A 23,536-nucleotide genomic window follows, 5' to 3' on the forward strand; every position below is an offset into this window, starting at 1 on the left:
CTCAACAGCGCACCATGTGCCTCTCCTGACGCAAAAGATAATTGCACTGCTTCTTGCACTTAAAAATAAGATAGATATACGATTGGATGTCGGACAGAAAAAGAGGGAAGATGAACGGCACAAAAAGTGTAGCTGTAAAAAATAAATAATAGTAGTTGCACTGTATATTTTCTGCATTAAAATGAGATAGATGTATAATCGGTATAATCAGATGTTAGGGGAAAAAGAAAAAGGTCGAGAAAGTAAAAATTTATTAATTGCGTCCTCACGGGAATGAACGATGGAGAGGTCTATTCTATATTCAGTTTTAAAAAAGTTTAATATACAAAGAATAAATTCGTAGAATTACATGAATGGGACCTGCGCTGTGAAAAGCGATGTGACAGCCAATCATCTGCTTTTACGTATCTGCCTTGAAAAGCGGATGATTAAATGGCCATCGCGGGAAACAATAAAATCTCTCGAATGTCCCTCGTCGAACGATTTTTGTAGTTAAACGTTATTTCAACAGAAATACTTCGATTCGCGTTTGCACGCATGCATTAAAATTCTAAATCGATGTATGTATCTTCCGTTTTGTTTCAATTTTTCATATGCATTATAAAACTATGCAGAAAATTAAATTGCGTTTTATTTATTCATGATGAATCGCGATCTCCTGTTGTATTCTCCTATTATAACTTGAAAGCGGAATTACTTTTTAATTGTTAGTTTATATGCAAAAAGACTTGTTTGCAATAAAATGTCGAGAAAAATTCAAGTAATATATATGCGGCGTATTTTAAATAGCATATTTATGTATATATTAATATATAATTTATAAATATTAATATAATATATATACATACGTAATTGCCTGTTTTTTTTTGTCACGGTCAAATTAAAAAAGTATTTATTGAATGACAGCCACTTTATTGAGAGTAGACAGCGGTGAACATTAAGATTCGCCTTGCGCAGTAATTACCTCGATAGATTTTAGATAGTAAGATATCACACGTGCCCGGTAACTTGTAAGAATCCTATCTTTATCCGCCGGCATGCTATCAATCTCTCACATTACGACGAGCCTTGATCGTCTCGTAAGTGCACTCGTAAACTATTTTACTCTTCTACTGCAAAAAATAGGCGAGCTAAAAGGACGGGAACGCGCGACCTGCGACACTGTGTTCTCGATTTCATTCACACGAGATGGGCTCTCTCTCTCTCTCTCTCTTTCTCTCCACAATCCCTTTAAATTTACTTATTTTTTGCAGAGTTCTTTTCCTTCGAAATGGAGGTACGATGGATATTTTAAACGCGTGATAATTGACGATACATGCATTGTCTCTTGCGAAAATATATGTACAGGTAGAGAGATGTAAATAGTAATAATATATAAAAGTCGATAACAATGTTAACAAATGTTAATCACCTCCCCTAAAAGAGTCGTTACTCCTCGCTAGTAAACGTGTTTGCTGATAATAAATACCTTTTAGATATTCCTATAAATCTCGAATTAAAAGAAATCGGCGGGAATAGAGTTTCTAAAATCGCATCCAATCCTTGTTAACTCCATTTCTGATCTTATTAGAAATTTAACTGCTCGAATTACATTATTTGATCGAGAGAATCGGAAAAAGAAACTTTTCTCTTTACGAGAAGAGGTCGAAAGACTCGTCGTAAGAGAACTACAAAGTTTTAACGCAATCTTCCGGTTTCGTAGTCTGGCAATCGGATTTTACAGAATGGATTCCAGTCGATCACTTTTAATTCGCCCATTTTTCACAAAAAACATACATCCGTATGTTACACTGATGTATGTATCTCGAAGAAAGAGCGTTTCGTAATCTCTTATCACACTTACTTTATAATCGCCTTCGGCTTCGCTGCACGCACGCATACATCAGTCGCATATATGTATATATATTGCTATCGGGTTTTTTTTCTCTTTGTTTTGTTCTCGCGACGATTTGTAAAAAACTTTTGGCATAGCTCTTGCGACACCACTGGCTTACGTAATTATTACGGGATATTAAATCATGCTCTAATAGTAGGAATACGAGTATAAACGCGTCGAATGTTTCGTCATGCGACCGGTATTGACCGGAAATAAAATTATCCTTAATTTATTTGAATATTGCATCGCGTTGTTTAGAGCGTCTTTTCATCTGTTCAAACGACGCGAGACCGTTATTAATTGAGAGTCGCGATGTCGCCCTTGATGAATTTGAAATCGTTGTGTCTCTATATTTAAACGCGAGCTGCACGATGGAACTTCCGTGCCGTAAAACGGGGTACTGTTACACGAGAACAATTGCGCGTCACAAAAAAAAAAAAAGAAAGGAAAGATTTTATCCTTTTCTTCTTAGACTCTTCGGTTAACTTTGGTCGTGAATCGTGAATTACACGTCATAAGTTACGTTGACTTAGGCCGCGCCATCTGAGACCCTCGCAACTTAGGAAACTTAGGAATCTCACGGAAATACTCAGTGAGCTCTACTTTTAATGAGTTCACTTGCAAGTTGGAGTAACGAAAACTCAATTTTACTCGCATAAAGGAGCAGTGTATCCATTTTACCTTTCAACCGCACATTTTTCCTCCGTGATTCGCATTCGGATAAAGTCACCCCGTCTTAAAGCAAGAGAGATGTACAAATTCGATTCTCCTCGAACCGAAGAATCCCTTTGTTGTGATTCGCGTAGAATGGAATCGTGTTTCTTTATTACTCCTCGTAGAAAACGAAAGGATATGAGGCAATTGACAATGCATGCATTGATTCGATTCGATTCGATAATTATCAGTTCTAGGGATATACCCGAAGGCATTTTATTAACATGCTCCGCTATTAACTTCTCGAGGTATTTTTGAACACAGCACCCTAGCGGAGAACGAAATATACTTGGTGAACGTTCACATAATTACCCCCTAGAATTGGCTAGACGCGCCAAGTTAGACGTGTATATGTGTCTGTGTATGCATCTGTGTACGTATGTGTATGTAGGAAATATTCAATGAATATACATTACTTTGTAACATATATTTACAAACACATAGTTATTTATTTTAGAAATGTACGCGAGGGAAAACTTACTTTTAGTATTTGTAAAATACCGCTTCTGCCGCCTTCCGGCCTGAGATTTGGCGAGCCTCGTGAAAACGGGCGCTCGAAGGAGAGAAAAGACACGCTCCTATAATTAACATACTCTCGATATCTCTGCTTTAACAGTCCTTATAGATTGTATATATACACACACACACACTTTCTCTCTCTCTCTCTCTCTCTCTCTCTCTCTCTCTCGCTTTCTCTCCCTCTCTTTGTAAAACACTTGTTAGCCGACGAAGACGCTTGTAAATCCTCATTTCTTCAGGTTTCTCACAATCATGAACGAAGAATGCTTTACAAGTTGGAAATCACTGTAACAGTCAATAGTTAAAATCTTCTTTCCGATCTGCCGCGGCTAACAAGTATCTTTTGTTTTTTTTTTTTTTTCGTTTTCCTGTAATTTGTGTTGTAAATGTAAATATCTCGAAGGTATATATTCGTTAATTAATTAACCGTATTAACTAGAACTAGTTCAATGTTTCAAAGTCGCGTCACAAAAATATTCTTCGGTCGTACTAGGAAATATTTAAACAATATTTGTTTCGCTGCTAGGGTTCTACCTACCCTCTTTCCCACTCCCCCGAAAACGATACGCTATATCGATTACATAGACGACTCCCGTCCCTCCCTTCCTCCCCGACTTCCTTTCAAAACTGCGTGTACTATATCACGGATGTGTACCAAGTTTTTCCCTCTCGTTCGCTTCACCGCAATGTTTGTTATATGTCGCGTAACATGCTGCATCACTAATGAGATACAAGATCTATTGACTGACGTTCAAGTAACTAAGTGTGCTCGATAATATCGCGCGCAAATCCATACATTTATTCCGTTTAGGTCTAGAACCAAACAACGACGAGTGAGACGAGCAGATAATGGGATTTCGGTGACTTTGAGTCTTCGAGCTCGCGATAGACCTCGTTAAACTTCGAATTCGTTTCTTTATTTTCTTCTTCCGTTTCGCCTTTTCTTACTCTTAAATAATCGTCGTCTTTAGAAAATATCTCTCGTGTGTATTATAGAAAAAGTCTTACCTTTATTCGTCGACCGTTGTCTTTCTCGTATCTCGATGAGAGAGTTACACGATTCGAGCATTATTATTATTATTACTAGAGCGTAACGTTATCCAATTTTCTTTTTTTTGTCCTCGTCCGCGCTTTACCGTGATATATCGAGTGCAGTAGAGCGAGGACGCGAGAGACGGAACGAATAATTAATTAACCCGGTTGCGGTGGCACGGTAGCGGTATTCCAAGTCCATCGTCATTCTTATAAATAAATCAACGAAATGGTAAAAACAGTCTGAAATACGTTTCGATTTAACGATGCATTATCGCGAACAACGTCGCCGACCGCTCGCTCGGGGCGCAACAATCTAAAAGACGCTCGCGAAACGCGAGATTAACTATAATTAACTTAGATAATCGATCTAACACGTCCTACACGATCGATGAGTCCGTGACGAGAAACGTGATTTCGCGTGCCGGCGAGGTGAGGAGAAAGCGTCAGGTCGTCGCCGGCTTGGCCGTTAGAGGTACTCGACGATGTCGCACTTGATGGATATATTCGGGCAACTAGCTATATTCGAGCGATAGCCCCGTCTGGCAGTGCTCTTGTGCCGCTCGGTGAGGAGCTTCTGAAAGATCGGCAGAATTGTCAGATCCAGCAATTCACCGTCCGATACGGCGCTGTACATCTTTGACACGTTCACCGCGGAACCACCTGCAACCGAGGACACCAAGGTCGAGGACTGTCTCAACAACCCGTTCGTGGCTCTACTTTGTTTGTTGCATCCACATCAAAATCTAGCACACTCGACGTTATCCAAACATAACACAAGTCGTTATGACAGCCATTCCATTTGACGTTATTGTAACTTGTTGTTCTGCTATATCCTTCATTCTTGAAGGCAAACATTCAAAATGCACGAAATGCATTAGGCTGATGTCCAAGTAGACGTTTCACGTGTACGAACATTTACGTGTTAAAGTGCTCCGTTAATCGGCCTTAACGCTCGAATAATGAAGGTATGAATATTTCGTGAGGCTTGGGTAGGTAATTATCCGATGCATTCAATTAGCCGTATATCAATAACTTCACTGCGTAATTATACTGCTATTCGGACATGTTATATTCTTTATTAATTGTTGGTAGCAATTCATTTTGTTATTAAACGTTCGTCACTACTTTAATCTAACAATAAGTATATCTTTAATTTACGTAAATATCGCGCGAGATGTGATAGCTGCTGAGTATATATATACACACTCGAATGCAATTAATTTATTTGTTACCAATATTTAAAAATTTAGTGTTTAATATCAGGAAATCAATATTGAATGAATTAATAATATATATTATGTAACGAAACATAACTGCTCTCTGACTCTTATTTCCTATAATCTGATGTCTCAAAAATTTTTATCTTTTTCATTGCAGAGAAACCTACCGATTTTTTGTACTAGATTTTGGCGTAAATGCAACACTATTTTTGTATAGCAAGAAATCTGCGGTATCTCAAAATGTTGCAATAATTTTATGCAACTCCAAGATTTAATATGGAAGACTGATTGTGTCTGTACGGCTATAGATTTGTTAAATCAATAAAGTTTCCGATTGTTAGCGAACATCCTTCTTGCAACCGCAAAACGTTGTTCGTATCCAAATTAATTTTCATCAAACTTTAACAATATACAAAAATTTAGTGATTCTTACATATACTTTAACATTTTTATAAAGTATTTGTAAGGTTGTGTATTTAAAGACTTTGTATATAAATATTATAATTTAATGCTCCTAGTTTTTTTGAAAAAGAAAAAAAAAAAGAAATGTGCAGAACACGAATGACCTAATCGTGTCTAAGGATTAATTGTTATGGAAAGCTGATCGTCTATAGATTAAAATAGATATAAATCATTAGGGTTTCTAATTGTTAGCGAACTTCCTTCTTTCCGTGCATTCAGAATGAATGTGCGTCTTTGAACGTTTAGTATTCCGCAAATTTCCGATGCTGTATTACTGTATACAGACGCTTAATGAAGGAAACTGAGAGACGCTACCGTTCACGTCGCCGCTTCCATCGCGCGGATTCGCCGCGACGTGCTTGCCGTTGTGCATCGTCGCCACATTCGGGGTGCTCTGCACGTACTCCAGCCGCGCCTGATGACGTAGCTTCGAGCCCGTGTGTCGGCACATGCGGCGTGCGACGCGGTGCGAGCACTCGACTATGGGGTGGCCGCTACCGATGTGCAGCCGCAGGCACTTCTCCCGCGTGCGTTCCGACATGGAACGCTGGATGATCGTCGACATCGACTCGTCGTACTTCCCTGTCATCAGAACACTCGCCGTATCGCTTCACGTCCGCGCACAATGTCTACAGTTCTAGCTCATACAGCACAGAACGTGCGGCAATATCGTTGCAAAAACGCTGCAATATTACTGCAACATGCAATATTGCTGCAATGTTGCAACTTTTGTGCTGTAGGGGAGAGATATCTAAGAGAAATCTAGTCAAACAAACCAAATCTCGGATACGAATGCCGAGCGACCTCAATCATAAAGTTGAAATACAGACGTGCTGTTCAAATAACAATAGTTAGTCTGGTATATTGGTTTGCTGGACTTGTAGAGTAAACAGACTCATAAAATTTCATATGGTGTACGTACTCACAAACTCAAGTTAAAAAGGCTCAATAAACACAAATCAAAAAATCAATCCTTAAAATAATTCTTTCTTTTTTTTCGCATCACGTAAATTGAAGTAAATCAATTGCTTTAATAAAAATTGCTTTCAGTTGAAGATATTTCAACTGACCTGAATATTTACCAAATTTTTTTTTATTCAGTTTAGTAAATATAAATACAGTCTAGCTTGTAAAGTCTGAATTCTTTTTGAAGCTTTTGTACGTATTTTTGCAACGTTTAAGAAATTTATACTTTCGAAAGGTATTTCACGACTGTGTGTGCAACGACTGAAAATATAAAAATTATTTTTTTGTAACAAATTTTATTTATATACGTGTGCCATACTAGAGACCCTCTAATAAAAGTTTGGACTTGAGAAAGCCACTTCTGATTAGTCCGCCATATTTTAACAATTCTTAAGAGAGGACGAGAGAATAAATAAAAAAGATAGAACGGAATAAGAAAGAGAAAGAAATAGTAAATATATGTCCTTCTCGCAGACGTTTGTTAAAACTATTATCTGCGTACAAAATTGCGGCTCATGTTCAGACTCTTATTGGAGGATTTTTATGCCAATCGCGGGGAAGAATTCGAAGCACCGATTCTTACCGGCATGCCGATGATTCGGCACGTATTGCAATGAAAATGGCATCACGTGCTCGATGTAGCTCTGTTCGTGGAGCTCGCCGAAGGAGACGTTCTTGGTCGGCGGCGGCGTCGACAGCTTTGCCCTGCGCTCGTCCTTGCTCCTCCTCCTCACGCGGCACACGTGTCTCGCGATCTCAGTCTCCTCCAGGATCACGGAGTCGGTCTCTTCGACGACCGGTGGCACGAAACTGTATCGCGTGGTCACAGCGTCGGTCGGCAGAGGCTCCGGGGTCCTGTGGCGTTTCAGTAATGGTTCGCTATCCTTGCCCACCTCGTCGGGGATGCTCTTGCGCCGCGACGCGTCCGCGCCACACGTATGCCTCATATGCGTCATCGTCGTCGTTGTTATCGCCGTTGTTGTCGTTGTTATTAACGATAGCGACGGCGGCGTCATATCCAACGCCGCCTCAGCGCCTGGAGAAGAACTCTCCTCGATCGCCTGACTCGTCATAGCCACTCTTTCGTTGTCGATGATGATTGACGTGGCCTTCGAAAGGGACGCCCTTTTCCTAAAACAAGCACCACGCGACTACCCTGAGGCTGGACGGCAAATCGGGTGCACCGGAGACTTCTGGGACGTGGTCAGCAGGGTAGATTGATTATACCGAAATAGTTAAAAATTTCACTCTTTTTTGCTTAAATTTTGAAAAAAATCAAAAAACAGATAAAATTATAAGTGATCTTAATGACATGGAGTTTATTGCGATCACACAAAACACATTTCTGAACTGTATTTTTATTAAATTTCCTTTATACGTCGCGGAATTACCATTGAATTGTCAATAATCAATCGTCAATATCAAAGCAAATAATTTACTTTTCAAATCAAATAATCAAATAAATTTCATCTATATGCAATAGTCAATTTAACTACATTTCGTTAAAGGGTTTAGATCTAAAGGTGGAGTTGGACATTAAACGTTACGACGTACTTTGCTACTTGATCCACGTTGACGTAATCACCCTCTGGCTGCGAAACGGTTGACGAGTTCAAGCTACACATTGACATTGAAACATCAGTCGTCTCTGTGGTTATCGATGGTCCTGTCAAATAAATAAACGAAAATTATTAATATCGCGCATTAATAAGAGCACAGTTTGCGATTTGCCATTAACTTTTGTTTTAAATAAAGCTTGTAGTTCGGAATATTTAAAAAAAAAAAAAAGATTTTCAAAAAAAATTGTCTTTTATGTAAGAAAAATGTAATTAAAGCCAAAATATATTTTAATTAATAATGACTACATCGAAATACTGTGCAATTTTGCATTTTTAATTTTATTCATATTCAATAAATTTTATTCATATTCAATAAATGTAACAACTTCTTTTGAATAAAACGAACCTTTACCTTCCTTCTTAGCTTCTTCCGGTTTCGGGACCGGCAATGTATCGACCGTATCTTGCGTTTCGCTCTCAGCTTCCTCGCCCATTCTTCTTAAAAATCCCTGAAGTAAAATACGAGATAATAAAATAATTTTCTATGGCCGCCATGCACACGCTTGGTATGAATACAACATTTATGGATTAAGCAATATTGCTTAAATATGCGAGCGTACTGGGAGCCCATCAGAATAATTTTAGATTATTATTCGCAGAGAGTACTGCACGAAGCAGCAATGACGTGATTACTCATATATAACCGAATTAAGATGGATGGTGCGTTCGCTTTTCCGTTAATCGAAACTCGCCATCGACCTTCCTCAAATTAGTCCAGTGCATAGATGTTTTATTAAACAGCATACATTTTGTCAAGGAAATATTTTAGTGAAATTGATTGTTAGACAGAGATAAACGCAGAATAATATAAACAATTATTATTTAAAATATATTATATGATACATTTTCTATTTTTCTTTATTTTTATCTCGAACTTAATTCTTTCGGTAAAGTTTAATTTGAATGTTAAGCATTAAAACCGATTCTAGATTCGCTGTAGAATCTGAAGGAACAAGATGATTCTGTGATAGTAGACTGAGTAACGTATTCCTTGTATAACAAGTTCATAACTTCGAAGTAATACTTGCTATAATGCCGTTTGGAAGTTTGATGAATGGAAAAGCTTACCTGAAGCTCGGAATCCTTTTGTAACAATTGCTTCCGGAATTTTTTATTCGTCAGCTTCGCTTCCTTCAAACGCTCATCGAGTTCGCTGACTGTCGAGTCCCTTCGTATTTTCAGCATCGGCCTCAGAGTCGCCCTGGTCCGCTTATTTATCGCCCCTTGTGGATTTCTGCGTAACTCTATTACCTGAAAATCCCACGAGACTTACTTGGCTTCTCTCACTCTCTTCTCGTTGGTCTTAGCCCGAGAATAGGATAGATAGAAACGTTTTATTAGCGCTCTAGGGCAAGTCCTTTAAAAACATTCGTATAAAGAAAACACGAAATATGTTTGAAACATTAACTAAAGTAACTGTATTATAAAATTAACATAAAATAACGAAAGAAAAGAAAATTATATCAATAAATGAAATATAAACAGTAAATATATATATATATATAAAAGTTCCCTTCCTCTAATATAAATATAAATTCTAATATTCTAATAAAACACAGCAAATGATTAAAAAGTCTCTCTTTAAATAATTAAGTATATCGACTTAGAATTCCAAGCAAACTCTGAAAAATAGCTCTGTAGAGATTCTATTGTTATAAGAAAATTGCTGAAGAGTGAACGTGCGACAAATAGATAGTATCAAACGAATCAATAGTATCATGCTTAAATGAACGAGAACTTTTGTAAGACTTTAGTGATTTAAAATTAAATCCGTTTGACAAAGTTTCAGTTCGGAAAATGCTAAGCGAAAGGCACTCAATTAGCTAATTTCTTCGATCGTCTACGATCGAACATCGGCCAATTTAAAATGTGAAACGACGAGAGAGATAAAAACGTACCTTAGGAATAAAAACCAGACAAAGAGTGGCTGTACTACAAAATATAATGAACACCGCCAACATTATAAACATGGCGTCTTGTTTGTCAGTCAGCACGAAGCTTATAGCTGCACCAGTGACGCACATTATAACAACGTTATACACACTCATCCCTACGTATTTACTGTCATTTAATGCCGGTATACTAACGTGCCGCGTTTCCCATGCCAGAAAGGCACCAAATATCTGAAAGTGGTTAGGTAAGTGCCTATCGTATGCCATTTTATCCGTCAAGGCGCTTAGCAATTCAGCTTAACTTACCATTAAAAGGCCTTTGTATGCATATATGCAAAACAGATAAATATTCATTTGATTGCTCTGACAATACTCATTTTCCGGGATGATTATTATATCTTCGCTGGAAGGGTGATGCTGCAATTGAGAGGCAATTCGCGTATTAACGACAATTACCGCGAATTTATTTCGCGAATTATGATAGAGGATAATAGAAAGAGAAATATACCGAAATTTTTAAGCGTATAATGTTTATTAGCAAACATATTTTTTTGCATATTTTTGTACTCACATAGGGCTCCATTTGTTTTATCGCCCGATAAAACGGATCGGCCACTTGCCATGTCGTCATGATCGTGAGATCGACAGCCAACAATATCCCGACGACCATGAACAATTGGTAATCTTTTATCACCTGAATCACGATATGAGCTCGTTAAACATTGAACACGAAAGTGCTCTTCGTGCTCTCGCTATACACTCGTTAACGAGTTACCTTTTTATTGAGCTTCACATCAGTGAATATGGAATGTACACGCCACGTTTTCGAAAACATGGAACCAAAGGCCAACGAGAAACCAGCCATCAACAGCCACGCTCGAGCCGTACAGATATACGGGAAAGCCGCTACGCTCGATAATTGCGAGTCTAGTCCGAGGAAGATAACGCTGCTGTAGGTCAGTATACAACCGATGATGATAAGGTTGTTCAGGTGGGGCGATGACATTTTGATGTATCTGTAATATTGAGTTTCGCGTGTGAGCCGCGCACATTGGAGCTGGGAAAGTAATCTGGGAGCCAAATGGAGAAACCGTGTTACGCGCGTGTTGCATAATTGTTACATATTACGGCGGAGCCGTCACCTTTGATTTCTGTATCTGATATTGATGGCGAGAAAAATGGATGCCATGACGATACCGACACTAGCGGCCGATGCTAGCACCGCGTACAGCGTGATGTCCACGGTGGAGTGCTCGATGATGCGAACCGTCCTGTCTTTCGGCGGCGATTTACCGTTCCACAGCGAGGCCTTATGTCTCGTCAGATCCAGAACGCCAGTTATGCTATCGTACTCGCCTACGTTTACCTCGCGACCGTCTAAAAAGTTCACATTCAATCAAGAACGCGCACGCCGATAAAATAACATTCCTATTTTATATTAAGAGCACTTATTTCGAAGTGAGCAATTTTTAATATCCGTATATCTGTATTATTATTAAATCGAGTCGGTCGCGGGAAATGTACGCATTGGTCCGTAAATTACACCACTCATGCGAAATACCCGGTCACCAATATCGAGCAAAAAAGAAATAGCGCACCTAATTGAAACTGTTCGAATTGGTATCCATAGCGCAATATAAAAAAATTCTTTTGTTGAATCGAAATTGCATCCGCGCTTTCTACATGACACATTTTTCATTTGAATTCCTTCATTAATTGCTGTACTACAACTAGTACTCTGAAATTTATTTCGAAATAGGTACTTTATCTGTTTAATTCTAAAAATACGAAGTTTTCTCTTTCTCTTTCTTCTCCCCGCCGGCCCTGTATCAAAAAGTAACTTACCCAGGAATTGTTTTAGAAGAATGTACGCTTTTCTCTCGTTGTCGTAGAAGCGGACCGGTCCCTGCAAAATGTTAAACTTCTCACATTCATGTCGCGTTATTATACAGAACGGTTACCACAGGCGATCGGGATTGTGAATCGGATTTTAAAATAAAAGCCCGTTCACCGATTCAACTCGCTATCAACTCATGCCAATTTGCCCCGTTAACTCGCCCGGCGGTTTGTCATGTTTTTGATTTCGTTTTAATTTCAATTCGGTTCACCACCGATCGGTCCCATTCTCCCGCTCTGTTATTGCTATCATACATGTATGCATCCCTTTTTACTAAAACGTGCTCAACCGTAGCGTTGCAAAGCACTGCGTCACGGGTATATATACGAATGAAAGGAAGAGAACAAAGAGAAAAATTTTAAAAAAGAAGGGAAAAAGAACCAACTCATTAAGTTTGCCGGTAACGTTCGCGCGGTTAGGTGCATGTAGAAAAGTGATGCCTGCGCTTGAAGACACTCGGGGTCGGGCAAAAAGACGGTCAAGTGTAACACGCGCGCCAGTGCGAATGTTGATTACTGAGAAACACAGCCTGTGTTCCTTCGCATCTCTCTGTCCACGACAGGCACAAAGTGTCGGGCAGCTCGTCGTCACCAAGCCCACGCACACGACGATCGAAAGCAAGGGTTGTCGCTCGTCTAATGAGAGAACGTAAAGACCTGTTCTCCAATCTTCACCCTTCTTTATAAACGTCTTCTGCTTCTTCTTCCTTATTCTCTGTCGTCTTTTTAAGCGAGTTCCTCTCGGTTCTGCAATGCCCGGGGCAGTCTCACGGCAACAATAGATATTTCAATGCCCTCGACACAAATAACAACTTGGCGAATTGGAGCTAAGTGACGCGAATCAATCGAGCGTGGAAACAGAAATATTTTGCTTTGAATTACGGAAATTATCGTTAAAAGGCTAAAGCTAAAGATAATAATCCAAGCGAAATTCTCCTCCACGAAATACAAATATATGTCACAAAACGGTATGAAACGTCTTCAGAATTTACTAGGGCGATTACGTGGAAAAATATCATGTAAACGGAGGTTTTATTTTAATCGAAAACGGCCGCATAGCCTTGAGAAATAAAAATCTTATACTATTTTCATTCAAAATTCTTATCGTAACATAAATATGTAATAAGCGATATACAATATATTAATATTACAGTTTAAGAAAAACAAAACGAAGCAGTTAAAAGTAGAAAAGTTAAATTATATATTTGCAGTACATTTTCAGAACGTGTTTTTCGAACTCAATAATTTAATATTAAGAAAGTTATCAGAAAAAATTAAATTTATGAAACATTAAAAAGTCTTAATCTGTTACAGTTACCTAACTTTTTAGATATCTTTTAGAAACTCGTTAGCAACCGATGGCGTCAACGAAAAGTAGAAAACTAGTATAGACTTCAAGACTATAATTTTTTTAAACAGAATTACTTGATACAACAAATTTCTTTTTCAGAATTTTCTGTTCATCATTTATAATAGAAATCAAATAGTAAATACACAGATTAGAATTGCAATATTTTTTTAAAGGCTGTTTAAAACTGTTTATTAGCAGTAAAACAGGAGCAGAAAACTCGAGTAAGATGACATTTTTGTCACCTTACTTATCCAAGATGACCTGCCCAGAAAATTGCTGCTACAGCTTTTTACTCTTACTGTGTGGCACGTTCTATAATGGCGTTCGTTTTTAGCACTAAGGGTTTTATGTCGAATGACATTATCCGGTTTGTGTTTGGTGCACAAGGGAGAAGGGGTGTCGTTGGGGCGCGAAATTGCGAGGCGGGCCAAGCTTACCGTAACACCGTCGAAGCTTGTATTCCTGAGGGCATCGAGGAAGAGCTTCTCCCACAATACGTCCCTGTACCGAAAGTCGGATATAGTCTGGTTACGATGGAAGTGTCGTATCCTGCGCGCGACATGTTTCACAGCCAGCGCGACCGTCCAGATACCATCGTACGTGTATCCGTGGAACCTGGAGTACTCGTTACCCCGTCTCGAATCGTACTCCTTCCAATACTGGTCCGGGGTCTGAGGGGTGAAACACATCAAATCGAATAGAGACGCAACAGGCGTGCCCTCGCATATGACGAATCTCAAAGACTCGTCGTATATACGACGTTTCCATTTGAATCGTTCTCGATCGCTCCGAGGCGCGATTAAACGCAATTTTCGGGGATCTGTATTCCATCAGAAATGCAATCGAGCAGATATGCATACCTACGTACGATACTCGGAGCACCGTGCTTCATCTACGGATCCTGCAACCAATCTGAATCGCGATTCTTCCGTAATCCTTTCAGAATCGTATTCAGCTATTCACGTGGAACGGAAGAAATAACATTACGTCACGTTTCTACCGAGAAAAGAAGACCTCGAATATGATTAAATTACATTTAACCATCTTTCGACCAATTCTAATTTAAAGGCCAAGTAATTTTTAAATTAAATAGGATCCGTCTTCTCCCGGAGCGATTCGCGCGGATTTAATCGAAAACCAACAGTAAAATTTCAATGCAGTTCACTCACGATTCCGGACGTGGTGTGTTGCTCCTCGGTCGTCAGCGGAAGCAGATCCGTCAGGATGACACCGTGAAGGGCCTCGGATAGCTCGGAAGGGGCACATCCGCCACCCGGGCGCAACCACCACTCTCTGGTGTAAGTCCCGATGATGACCCACTGATACTTTCTGCCATATAAACCAAACCTGTAAGCCTCGCAGAATATCCGTCTAGCCCACGCCTCGTTGAAATTTCCCAGGAGGATCCTCACGTCTCTTTCCTTAAGCTTTTCGAGCGCCGTTGTCACCTCGGTGGCAAAGCTTTGCGTCTCCACAAGCTCCATTTTGCTCTCATCCAGGTCGGCCACCAACCGATTGTGCACCTGGAAAGGAGATTTGCAGGGAGAGTGCGACGAGAAAGAAAGAGAGAGAGAGAGAGAGAGAGAGAAAGAGAGGACTTCTGCAACTTTCAATCCAAATGCTTATCACGCGCCATAACGTGAACGCATTCGCGCATTTAGCTTGTTCAAGCAGGCCGCTAGTGACGGCAAATCTCCATTTATAATGTAAATGGAACAGTTGCTGCATATACATCACCCACGCCCGCGAGTGCACGTGGAAAACGACGTGCTCTCGCGACGGGATTAATTAACCCTTTCATTTCCTCGAATTGCTTCCACAACTGTCGAGAATCACTGTTTGAATTACTTTCTTAATGGTATCTAACGCGTGGAAAATATATACGAAAGTCTTGAGATTTTCAAAAGATTTCCTATTTTCTTTTTATGTACACCGAGTTTTTATATCACGAGCAAAGGACAGGGTATTCGCTGAAGGAACGGAATCTAAGTTATTAAATTTAATTACGTTTGCGATAAAAAGGATCATAATACAAAAAATTATTTTAAATTTTATAAATTTTATTTTTCTCTCCCATTTTTTCATTCTGTTTTACTATTAGACAAGTATTCTCTTGATCGCTGCATCAAGATTAACTTTACCAGTGAGTATCTAGGCTCGTTCTGATAAATCGTGCCGACCCGGGTCCAGTTGAAATGCAGGAGCAACGCCACTCGGGGTGCGTTGAGGGCGTTTTCCGACGGCACGACCCTAAAGAAATTCGGGAAGCTATTGGTTGTGAACATAGGATGGGTGTCCGCGTAGCTGAGCTGCAACAGTAAGAGTAGAGAGCGAATGTTGATAAAATATCACATCTCTCTTACGTGTTTGTTTCTGTTTTTTATCACCCCCTCTATGCGTGTGCACGTGTCTGTGTGTTAGTATGCAAATAAGCAAAAAGAGCAAGCTAGGGAACTGTCTCCCGCAAGTCATGAATATTTACGACAACGTTTTACCGTCGCATTACCTGCGTAAGGCGCCAGTGTTTCGAGGCTTTCGCTATCGGGTCCGTGACTTGTGTGCAAGCTCCGCCGAAGAGTATCACCTTGTGCGGCCCGTTGTGCATCATGTCGAAGAACGCCTTCATCCCGACGGCGGCACTGCACTGCAATATATGCGATTTATTACCTACGTTCGTTTCCCTTAATACTTTCGCATTACGAAAGTATGAAATTTCAAGGCAATCTCAAGAAACGTCTGGTAGAAATCAAGAAAATATCCGAGATACGAAAAAATGAGAAGCACTTTAAAATCGCAAAAAATATTGGGCGTAATATGGCGAAATGCGTCGTATGTTACTTTTTCTCATGTTTTCACGGTTCATGTTTGCTTTCAAGATGAAAAGTGATCATTTCTTATATCGAAAATCTTCTTTGATATTTGCAGAATCAACAAGTGTTTGTTGGTGTATAGCCAGAAAATAGAGAAGAGCGGAGAATAGAATGCCAAATCGGCAGGGAGGGGAAAATATTATCATAATATCGACATTGTTCTAATTATCGAAAGATTAGTCCGAAAGCTTGTGCGGGATTAAAATTGTGTATTTATAAATGCGAGTAACACACACACACACACACACACACACACACACATACGCACACATACACACTCTTAAATTTTATTTACCTCGGAGAGGAAACGCAGAGAACTCAAACTATTCGTATTATAATGATTTTTTTTTTATAATAAAAATAGGGAAAGTATTTTAAATATTCCGTCGAAGGAAAAACTTTGTTCTCGAAAGTTGAATTTTTGCTGGAATAAATATAATGCGAACAGATAGAATGCAAGCGCTTTGTGCGTTGTAGCTGAAATAACAGTTAAAGCAGGAATAATCTTTGAGTTATGAGTTATGAGTTATCTTGGCGACTGACATTGGGACTGACATCGCATATTCCGTTTGAATCGTGATGTCTACATACTCCTTTGATATCAGCACCATTTCGACTGTTCTTTTTCACATGGAAATTGATTCCAACGTATCGCTATATTCTCTTTGCGTTCACCGTGGATGACCCCGTTCCGAAGACAAGATGTAAAAGGATATAATTGTACAGATGAAAATAGGAATCCTGGCTGGACCGAAACGGAACGAGTCCCTACTCGCGTACGAAGCGCTGAATCTATTATGAGCAGTCTGAGATTTTCACACAAAATCAATCAAGATTATTTTCGAAATAGATATTTCGCGTCGGCAACATTTTCTGAATCGCTCCCGCTGCTGTTGCGCCATTATTTTTCTCCCGTGCATTTTCCGTCCTCATAATTCCATCGCAAGCTACTTACATTATCTCGGGTTAATTCTTTATTTAAAAATTCGTAAAGGTGAGTGCGACTGTCCTTCAAAAATTTTTTTTTAATTGTATCTACATTTATCGCTACTTAGAAGATTCCATCTCGCGTTTATTGCACGTCCCCTCATTTTATTTTACATCGATTTCCGATACATTGGTTATCACGAAGCAGAGATAAAAATCCGTTCTTGGAAATTATGTTACGAGAGAAATTCCGTGCAACTCTAGGAAGAACTCGTAAGTTCATTAGTCACCATTTAACGATCTGCTCCATAGCAGAGAAGTGAAAAGAAGAAGCTGGCAAGAAGAATAAATCCGAGCCTGTTTCAAATACGAAGTGCTATGGAAACGAGGAGAGGTATCATTTTATCGATCTCGAACAACAAGGACTGTATTGTCGCAGCGAATAGTAAAGAATAATCTACTGTTACTGAAAGAAAAGATGGCATCTCTTTGCGCTTAGACGTCTCGAGTTAAATCACGAAAGCGATATCGATTGAACGGAGCGGTAGATAACTTAATTATGCGATTGCGTGTCGTGGAACGCCCATGCGGAAAATTCGACGCGTCGATTTCCAGCAGTAATTTCTTTCGCGAGAGAAGAATTAATTTTAAACTGCATCGCTCGATTACACGGTTGAATTAATCAAATCCGATGCGCATCGATTGGCGAGCAAAAAAATGCTGCTCACAGTGAAAAATATAGCCAGACGCGTCTACACGCGTATTTACCGTAACTACTAGTAGCGTACTTGAAAATACCACGTGGTCCGATTGTCCACCGATCGTACACAGCTCGCAATATCCTTTCGGCAAGTAGGAGTCGGAAGCGATTAATCTTTCCAGTCTTCGTACAAGCTGCTCCACTTTTTGTCGTTAGCTCAGCTTCCTTCGGGGCTAACTTAGAGACTCTCTTATAATTCGATATGTCTGGAAGTCTCAGCGATTTTCCGAGCGTAAGCGCAGTGTCGTAAATCGCGACACGATTCTCCGGGTTCAGCGAACGAGAAATTATGATGAAGAAAAAAAACACTGTTTCACGCTGTTTACCTTCCATTGCGAAGAAAAGAGGGATAATGTTATATTACGTGACTATGCACAGACTAACGTTAAATATATATACATATACATATATATAATATATATGTAAAGAGCGTCAAAAAAAAATCAAGTATATTTAACAAGATAATCTCGTTGCGTTCTTTCATTCCGGTCAGCGGACGCTTCGAGTGTAAAGCACGTGTGTAGAAAATTTCCGACAGGTCTCTACATCCTTTCTGCCATATTTTGAGCGAAAGAGAGAGAAAGAGAGAGAGTCGATAAGAGAACAAAAAATAACAGCTCGAATCGCGCGCTCGCAACAATAACACCCCGTACTTTTGTTAAAAGGCGCAATAAGCGTGTCTCTCTTTTCTTTCTCTCTCGTCAATTTAGGGAATGAAATAAAATTCCACGCTTTTCCCTCGCAGACGGACGCTGTGAAAAAGAGGGTAAGTACCGAAAATATCTTACGTCGAGTGTCCTCCGCAAACCCCTTCGTTTCTCGAAAATGAGAAAGCTGTGATTTACACTCTCTCGCAGTTCCGCTCAACGACTCGCCCGCGCATTGTTTTTCATAGGCATTGCACGACCCATAGCACGCTCGCATAAATTTCCATCTATAATTTAAGGCGTGCGCGGCCGCGTGAGCGCGCGCGCGCGCGCGCGCTCGCGGATCCGCGCCACCCCTTCGGATGCAGACGTCAGCCATGAAGGGACCCAATTCCGCGAGACTCTCGCGCGAGTTCGTATGGGTGTCGTATATATAGTTCCAGACGCTACAGAGAAAGGTAAACGTTAAAGTTTTCCCCCTCGAAGTTACAGTCGCGGTCGGGTATCCTTGACTCGGGTGTGCGCTCCTACTCCAGCAAGTTTTCTCCGCAATTTCCCCACGTCTATCTCTCTCTAGGTCGGAACGACTCGAGAGGCGGCACCGTATATGCACGGTCGACGTGCAGACCGGAACGTCTCGATGTTTAAGGTCTACGCTCGAAAAATACCTACACGCTCGCGCAGCAGCGAGATAGAGAAGTCGCGTTTGTAGAACGATGGTAGCGCATGGCACAGAGGGACGATCGTTCATTTTGCGGTGGAATCGAAGAAGATTTCGCGAAATTCGCGACGATCGCTGCCGTCGCGATCGCGGCAGTAAACAACGCGATAAATCGTCCCGCGTCGATAGCTCCCTAATTCAGCGGAAATTGAGATACAAGTGGCGGTTGCTGGCTGAATGTATCGACCGATGCGCAACATCGGCGATGGCTGGCAAAGGCAAAGCCCAACCCTCCTCCCCCTCCTATATACGATCCCGATTCTCTAACCCTGTTTCTCTTTCTCTCTCTCGGGACAATGCGTTCACCCGTCAAATATTCTCGACAGATCCAAATGCGTCACGTTCGCGCGACGAATTTTGCTTGGAGCTGCGATTTCGGTTAATTCTCGATTCGTAAAGTGGAAAAAAACGTATTCCGCATCTGTCCCCATTACCATTAAGCCGAGTGGAGATCATTTTCGCGCGGCTGTAACATGGTGATTCGTAATAACGACTTTATATGTTTCAGTCTCGATGCGCTGAGCGAATCGGAGCGTGTTTTAAAATGTATAATGTAACAGGGTGGCGCACACGAAAAAATCAATATCAATAAAAGTTTTATTAATAACTAGCTAGCGAGTTGTCCGTACTTCGTACAACCATATTTCTGATGCTGTTTGAAACGAAAATATTTAATAATTAATTCGATTAATTTTTAAAAATGTTACTTTTTTAAATATATTATTATCGCTGTAGAACTATGGAGAGAAATTACTGTTGCGTCTAGTGTTAAAATTCAAATAAAATTGGTGGCTCTTTTTAAATAACGTTATTTCAAATAAACAAATAAATGGAAACAGATTAAGAATTATTCGATTAATTATTTTGCAAAAATGTTAACGGTTCAACAATTGGTTTCAACAATTGTAAGCTGTTTTCAATTAATATTGTTTTGAAAAAACAAATATACGGATTCAGCTTTATTATTAGAATAAATAAAAGAATAACGAATGTCACGTTCGCCGCCGATGGAGGCCATTTCCAGTACGTTTAAAAAAATGGTAATAACATTGCGGTTGACCCACTAACCCATTAAAAATATAATTGTAAAGAGAATTTCATTATATTTCCTACTGTATAATATTATTCTCTAAAAAATTTTAATAGCAAAATTCGAGAGATGCGAAATTTCCAGAAAAGAGGTAACGCTCAACGATAGATAATGGCGTGAGCATGGTCGCATATGGCCTGACGCTATTTTTATGCACTTGACGTCGAGACGCTGTTGTGTGATAATAATAACATAGCAAAATAACTTTTCAGGATGTAATAATGCTAACATTGAGCCACCCTTCCGCGCGTCAATCTGTGTAAAACAGATACACGACGAGTCTGCTTTAAAAAATCCGATAATAGATTTAGGAGAAAGAACGAGATCAAATCGCGTTTGTCAGTTTACAAATATCAAATTTCATATTTGATATTTTGCGATAAATATGTATATACATTTTCTATCTCTTTCATTTTTTAAAAGTTTTCCAACGATAAAAATTGATTCGTTCCTTGACCTAAATTTCATATTGCATTTTCGCACGTTGAAATCTAATTCTATTTTCATTATCTAGTTTCTACGGACATACATAATATTTTCGGATAAAACTTAAACAGATTCGTATTATTATCATTAACGTTCGAATCATGAATTGTTAATTCAGTTGAACAGATCGATAAGTTGCATACAAAAGTACATATAGGTTGACATGTGCAGTCGTTTAACTGAGATATTGAAAGAATCGTAGAAACAGATCTAAGATATGATTGTGAATGATAAGTCTAAGATGACGTTGCATAAACGCTAAATTTGCTTCTATCATCCCTTATCGGTTTCTCATGTGTGTTCAGCGCTATGTACATATATCTAATGGTGGAACATGTTTTTCTCTCATGAAAATCCGCATATCTACCGGTGGGTCTTACATTTTGTTCTCAGTCTGGCATGACTATCCGTATACACGGGTTATATGGATTTTACCGATAGAATGTTTCCTCGGAGCAACATTAGTGTGTTTGGCCAGTTTTATTATATTACGTATTTTCAAGGAATTTCTTACGGATATACAAAAATTTTACATCCGATAATTTTGTTACGCTACTTATTTTTAAAGAACTCTTTTCTAAAGTACACAAATTCTGACAGTTGTATATTTTTACTGATCTACAATTTTTATAGATGTACAAAAAGTTTTATAGATACAAGGAAAGGAATTTAAGTAGGTTCGCGATAATGTAACTCAATTTTACAATCATGCCACTAAGCAGAGAATTAGATATAATATTACATGTAAATAATTATAATCTGCATTTTAAGATTTGAATTCTTTCATACATAGTCTTCATATATATATTTATTATTATTTTTTAATAAATGTTTTATACGATAATTTATATTACTAGAAAATTATTTCTAAAGTGCTTTCTGTGATTTTCTCTTAAGATGAAATTTAAAAACTCGCTACATTTATCTCTTCACTTCGCTACGTTATAGAGTATTAAATCTTCTATAAATTGATGTTTCATTAAATACATTTACCAAAATTGGAAGCTTCCAAGCTATTAAAAATGAAATAGAATTTCATGATACTACTTTTTCTCTTATGTATTAAATTAGATTTCTTACATTTCAATGGAAAACAGAAAAAAATGAAGGAGAAAAGTCATGACATTTTCATGAAAAGTCTTCAGGAATTCTGATCAGTCATAGTCTTCAATCTAATCGAAATGGAGAAATATATTTGGAGAATGACGAAAGAAGATGTAAATATACAAATCTATGAATAATTGATCAATTTTCGATTGGACATGTTATTTTTGTGCGCGGCCGGGAGTCTGTGGAGTCTCTAGTGGCCTCAAATATATCCCCCACATTACTGCTATTAAATATCATTATTTATTCAACAATTGGGAATTCTGATCAAGAATTATTAATCTTAATCTAAGTAAGATCGAGAGAAATATATTTGAGCAGTAATAGAAAACATGTTATAAGCGAATTAATAATTTATTAAATCTTTAACGAGCCTTGTACTGTAACGCTCGTAACTCGACAAAAGACTTGGACGGATCCATAATCAAATAATAATGAAAAAATATCAGTCTTCAACAATACATAAGAACAGATAATTGGAAAAAAGAAAAAGAAAGACAAAAGGAAAGAGCGCAATATCGTGTTCCAGAAAAGAACGAGTCTTTTTATTGAAAAAGTGATAAATCCACGAAGAAGAGATAAATCCACATTTAGGGATTCGTTAACTATCGTTGAGGGATTTTACTGTAAGTAACTTTAATAGGGAACTCACCTCCGTGTCATTCCACCACATGTGCAGCCGATAGTCCCTGAGTATCGTCGGGTGCTCGTTGATGTGCTCCACCGCGAGTTTCACCGCGGGCATGACGCCGCGGCCGATGTGACCCTCCGGCACGTGATTGCCGTACGGGAAGAAGCCGGCGATGTAGACGTCGCGCTTTTTGCTGCCGCCGAGATTGATCGGCTTCTGACCGACGCATTCGCCGATCATCAGCAGCCAGCAACAGTACACGATCGTAGTGAGCAGCATCAGCGAACGACGTCTCGAGCTACCGCCGATCACCGTGGACATTTCCCCGGCTGTCCTCATCCCGTTCCGTCCTCTCCCCTTCATCCAGTCAATCCCGACGACATCCCGCGATGTGGAGGTAACTCGCGCTTTCATCTCGTGCTCATCCGGATCACCGGGTACGAGCCCGACGAGAAGCCCCGCGCGACGGTCGACGCCGCACGTCCACCGACTTCCGCCCGCATGACGGAAGAAACGGAACGACCCTGTGGAAAGTGGGTACTCGACGCACGACGTGGCCGGCGCAATTCCCTGGCGAGCGAATCCGCGATCGATTTGTTAGGACGATCGCTTCCGTTCTCGAGGCAACGCGCGTCGCATTCCGCGTCGCACCAACACCGGGATCGGAGCGTGACTCCACTCACGAGAATAATCCGTGATAATTACGTGATGAACGTGGAACGTGCTACGAGGAGAATCGGCTCGATC

At 39.6% G+C, this 23,536-nt stretch overlaps 1 protein-coding gene across 2 annotated transcripts; it reads right to left on the reverse strand.

The window, feature by feature from the left end:
- Positions 1–4,153: 4,153 nt before the first annotated feature.
- Positions 4,154–23,220, reverse strand: GABA-B-R2 (gamma-aminobutyric acid type B receptor subunit 2). 2 transcript variants are annotated; one of them, XM_018445427.1, is made up of 17 exons: positions 22,811–23,220; positions 16,057–16,194; positions 15,692–15,859; positions 14,720–15,073; positions 13,988–14,221; positions 12,149–12,209; positions 11,446–11,680; positions 11,079–11,319; positions 10,875–10,997; positions 10,610–10,720; positions 10,310–10,534; positions 9,480–9,662; positions 8,764–8,860; positions 8,347–8,458; positions 7,376–7,923; positions 6,142–6,408; positions 4,154–4,804 (listed from the first exon to the last, which is right to left on the reverse strand). In XM_018445427.1, exons 1-17 carry the CDS (start codon positions 23,201–23,203, stop codon positions 4,611–4,613), a joined length of 3,684 nt encoding a protein of 1,227 aa, XP_018300929.1. In that variant the 5' UTR covers positions 23,204–23,220; the 3' UTR covers positions 4,154–4,610. The 2 variants fall into 2 exon arrangements, with proteins under 2 accessions (XP_018300929.1, XP_018300928.1); XM_018445426.1 differs by having other exon boundaries at positions 8,758–8,860.
- Positions 23,221–23,536: the final 316 nt, after the last annotated feature.

Source organism: Mycetomoellerius zeteki, unplaced genomic scaffold (assembly GCF_001594055.1).
Source record: "Mycetomoellerius zeteki isolate Tzet28-1 unplaced genomic scaffold, Tzet1.0 scaffold159, whole genome shotgun sequence".
Lineage (NCBI taxonomy): Eukaryota > Metazoa > Arthropoda > Insecta > Hymenoptera > Formicidae > Mycetomoellerius > Mycetomoellerius zeteki.

Excerpts from the sequence above, each read along its gene's own strand:
- GABA-B-R2 (XM_018445426.1), bottom strand. The coding sequence starts at position 23,203 with ATGAAAGCGCGAGTTACCTCCACATCGCGGGATGTCGTCGGGATTGAC. Across the intron at positions 8,861-9,479 it reads AAAAGGATTCCGAGCTTCAG|GGATTTTTAAGAAGAATGGG; the intron begins GTAAGCTTTTCC and ends ATTTTACTTCAG. Across the intron at positions 8,459-8,757 it reads AGCTAAGAAGGAAGGTAAAG|GACCATCGATAACCACAGAG; the intron begins GTTCGTTTTATT and ends TTTATTTGACAG.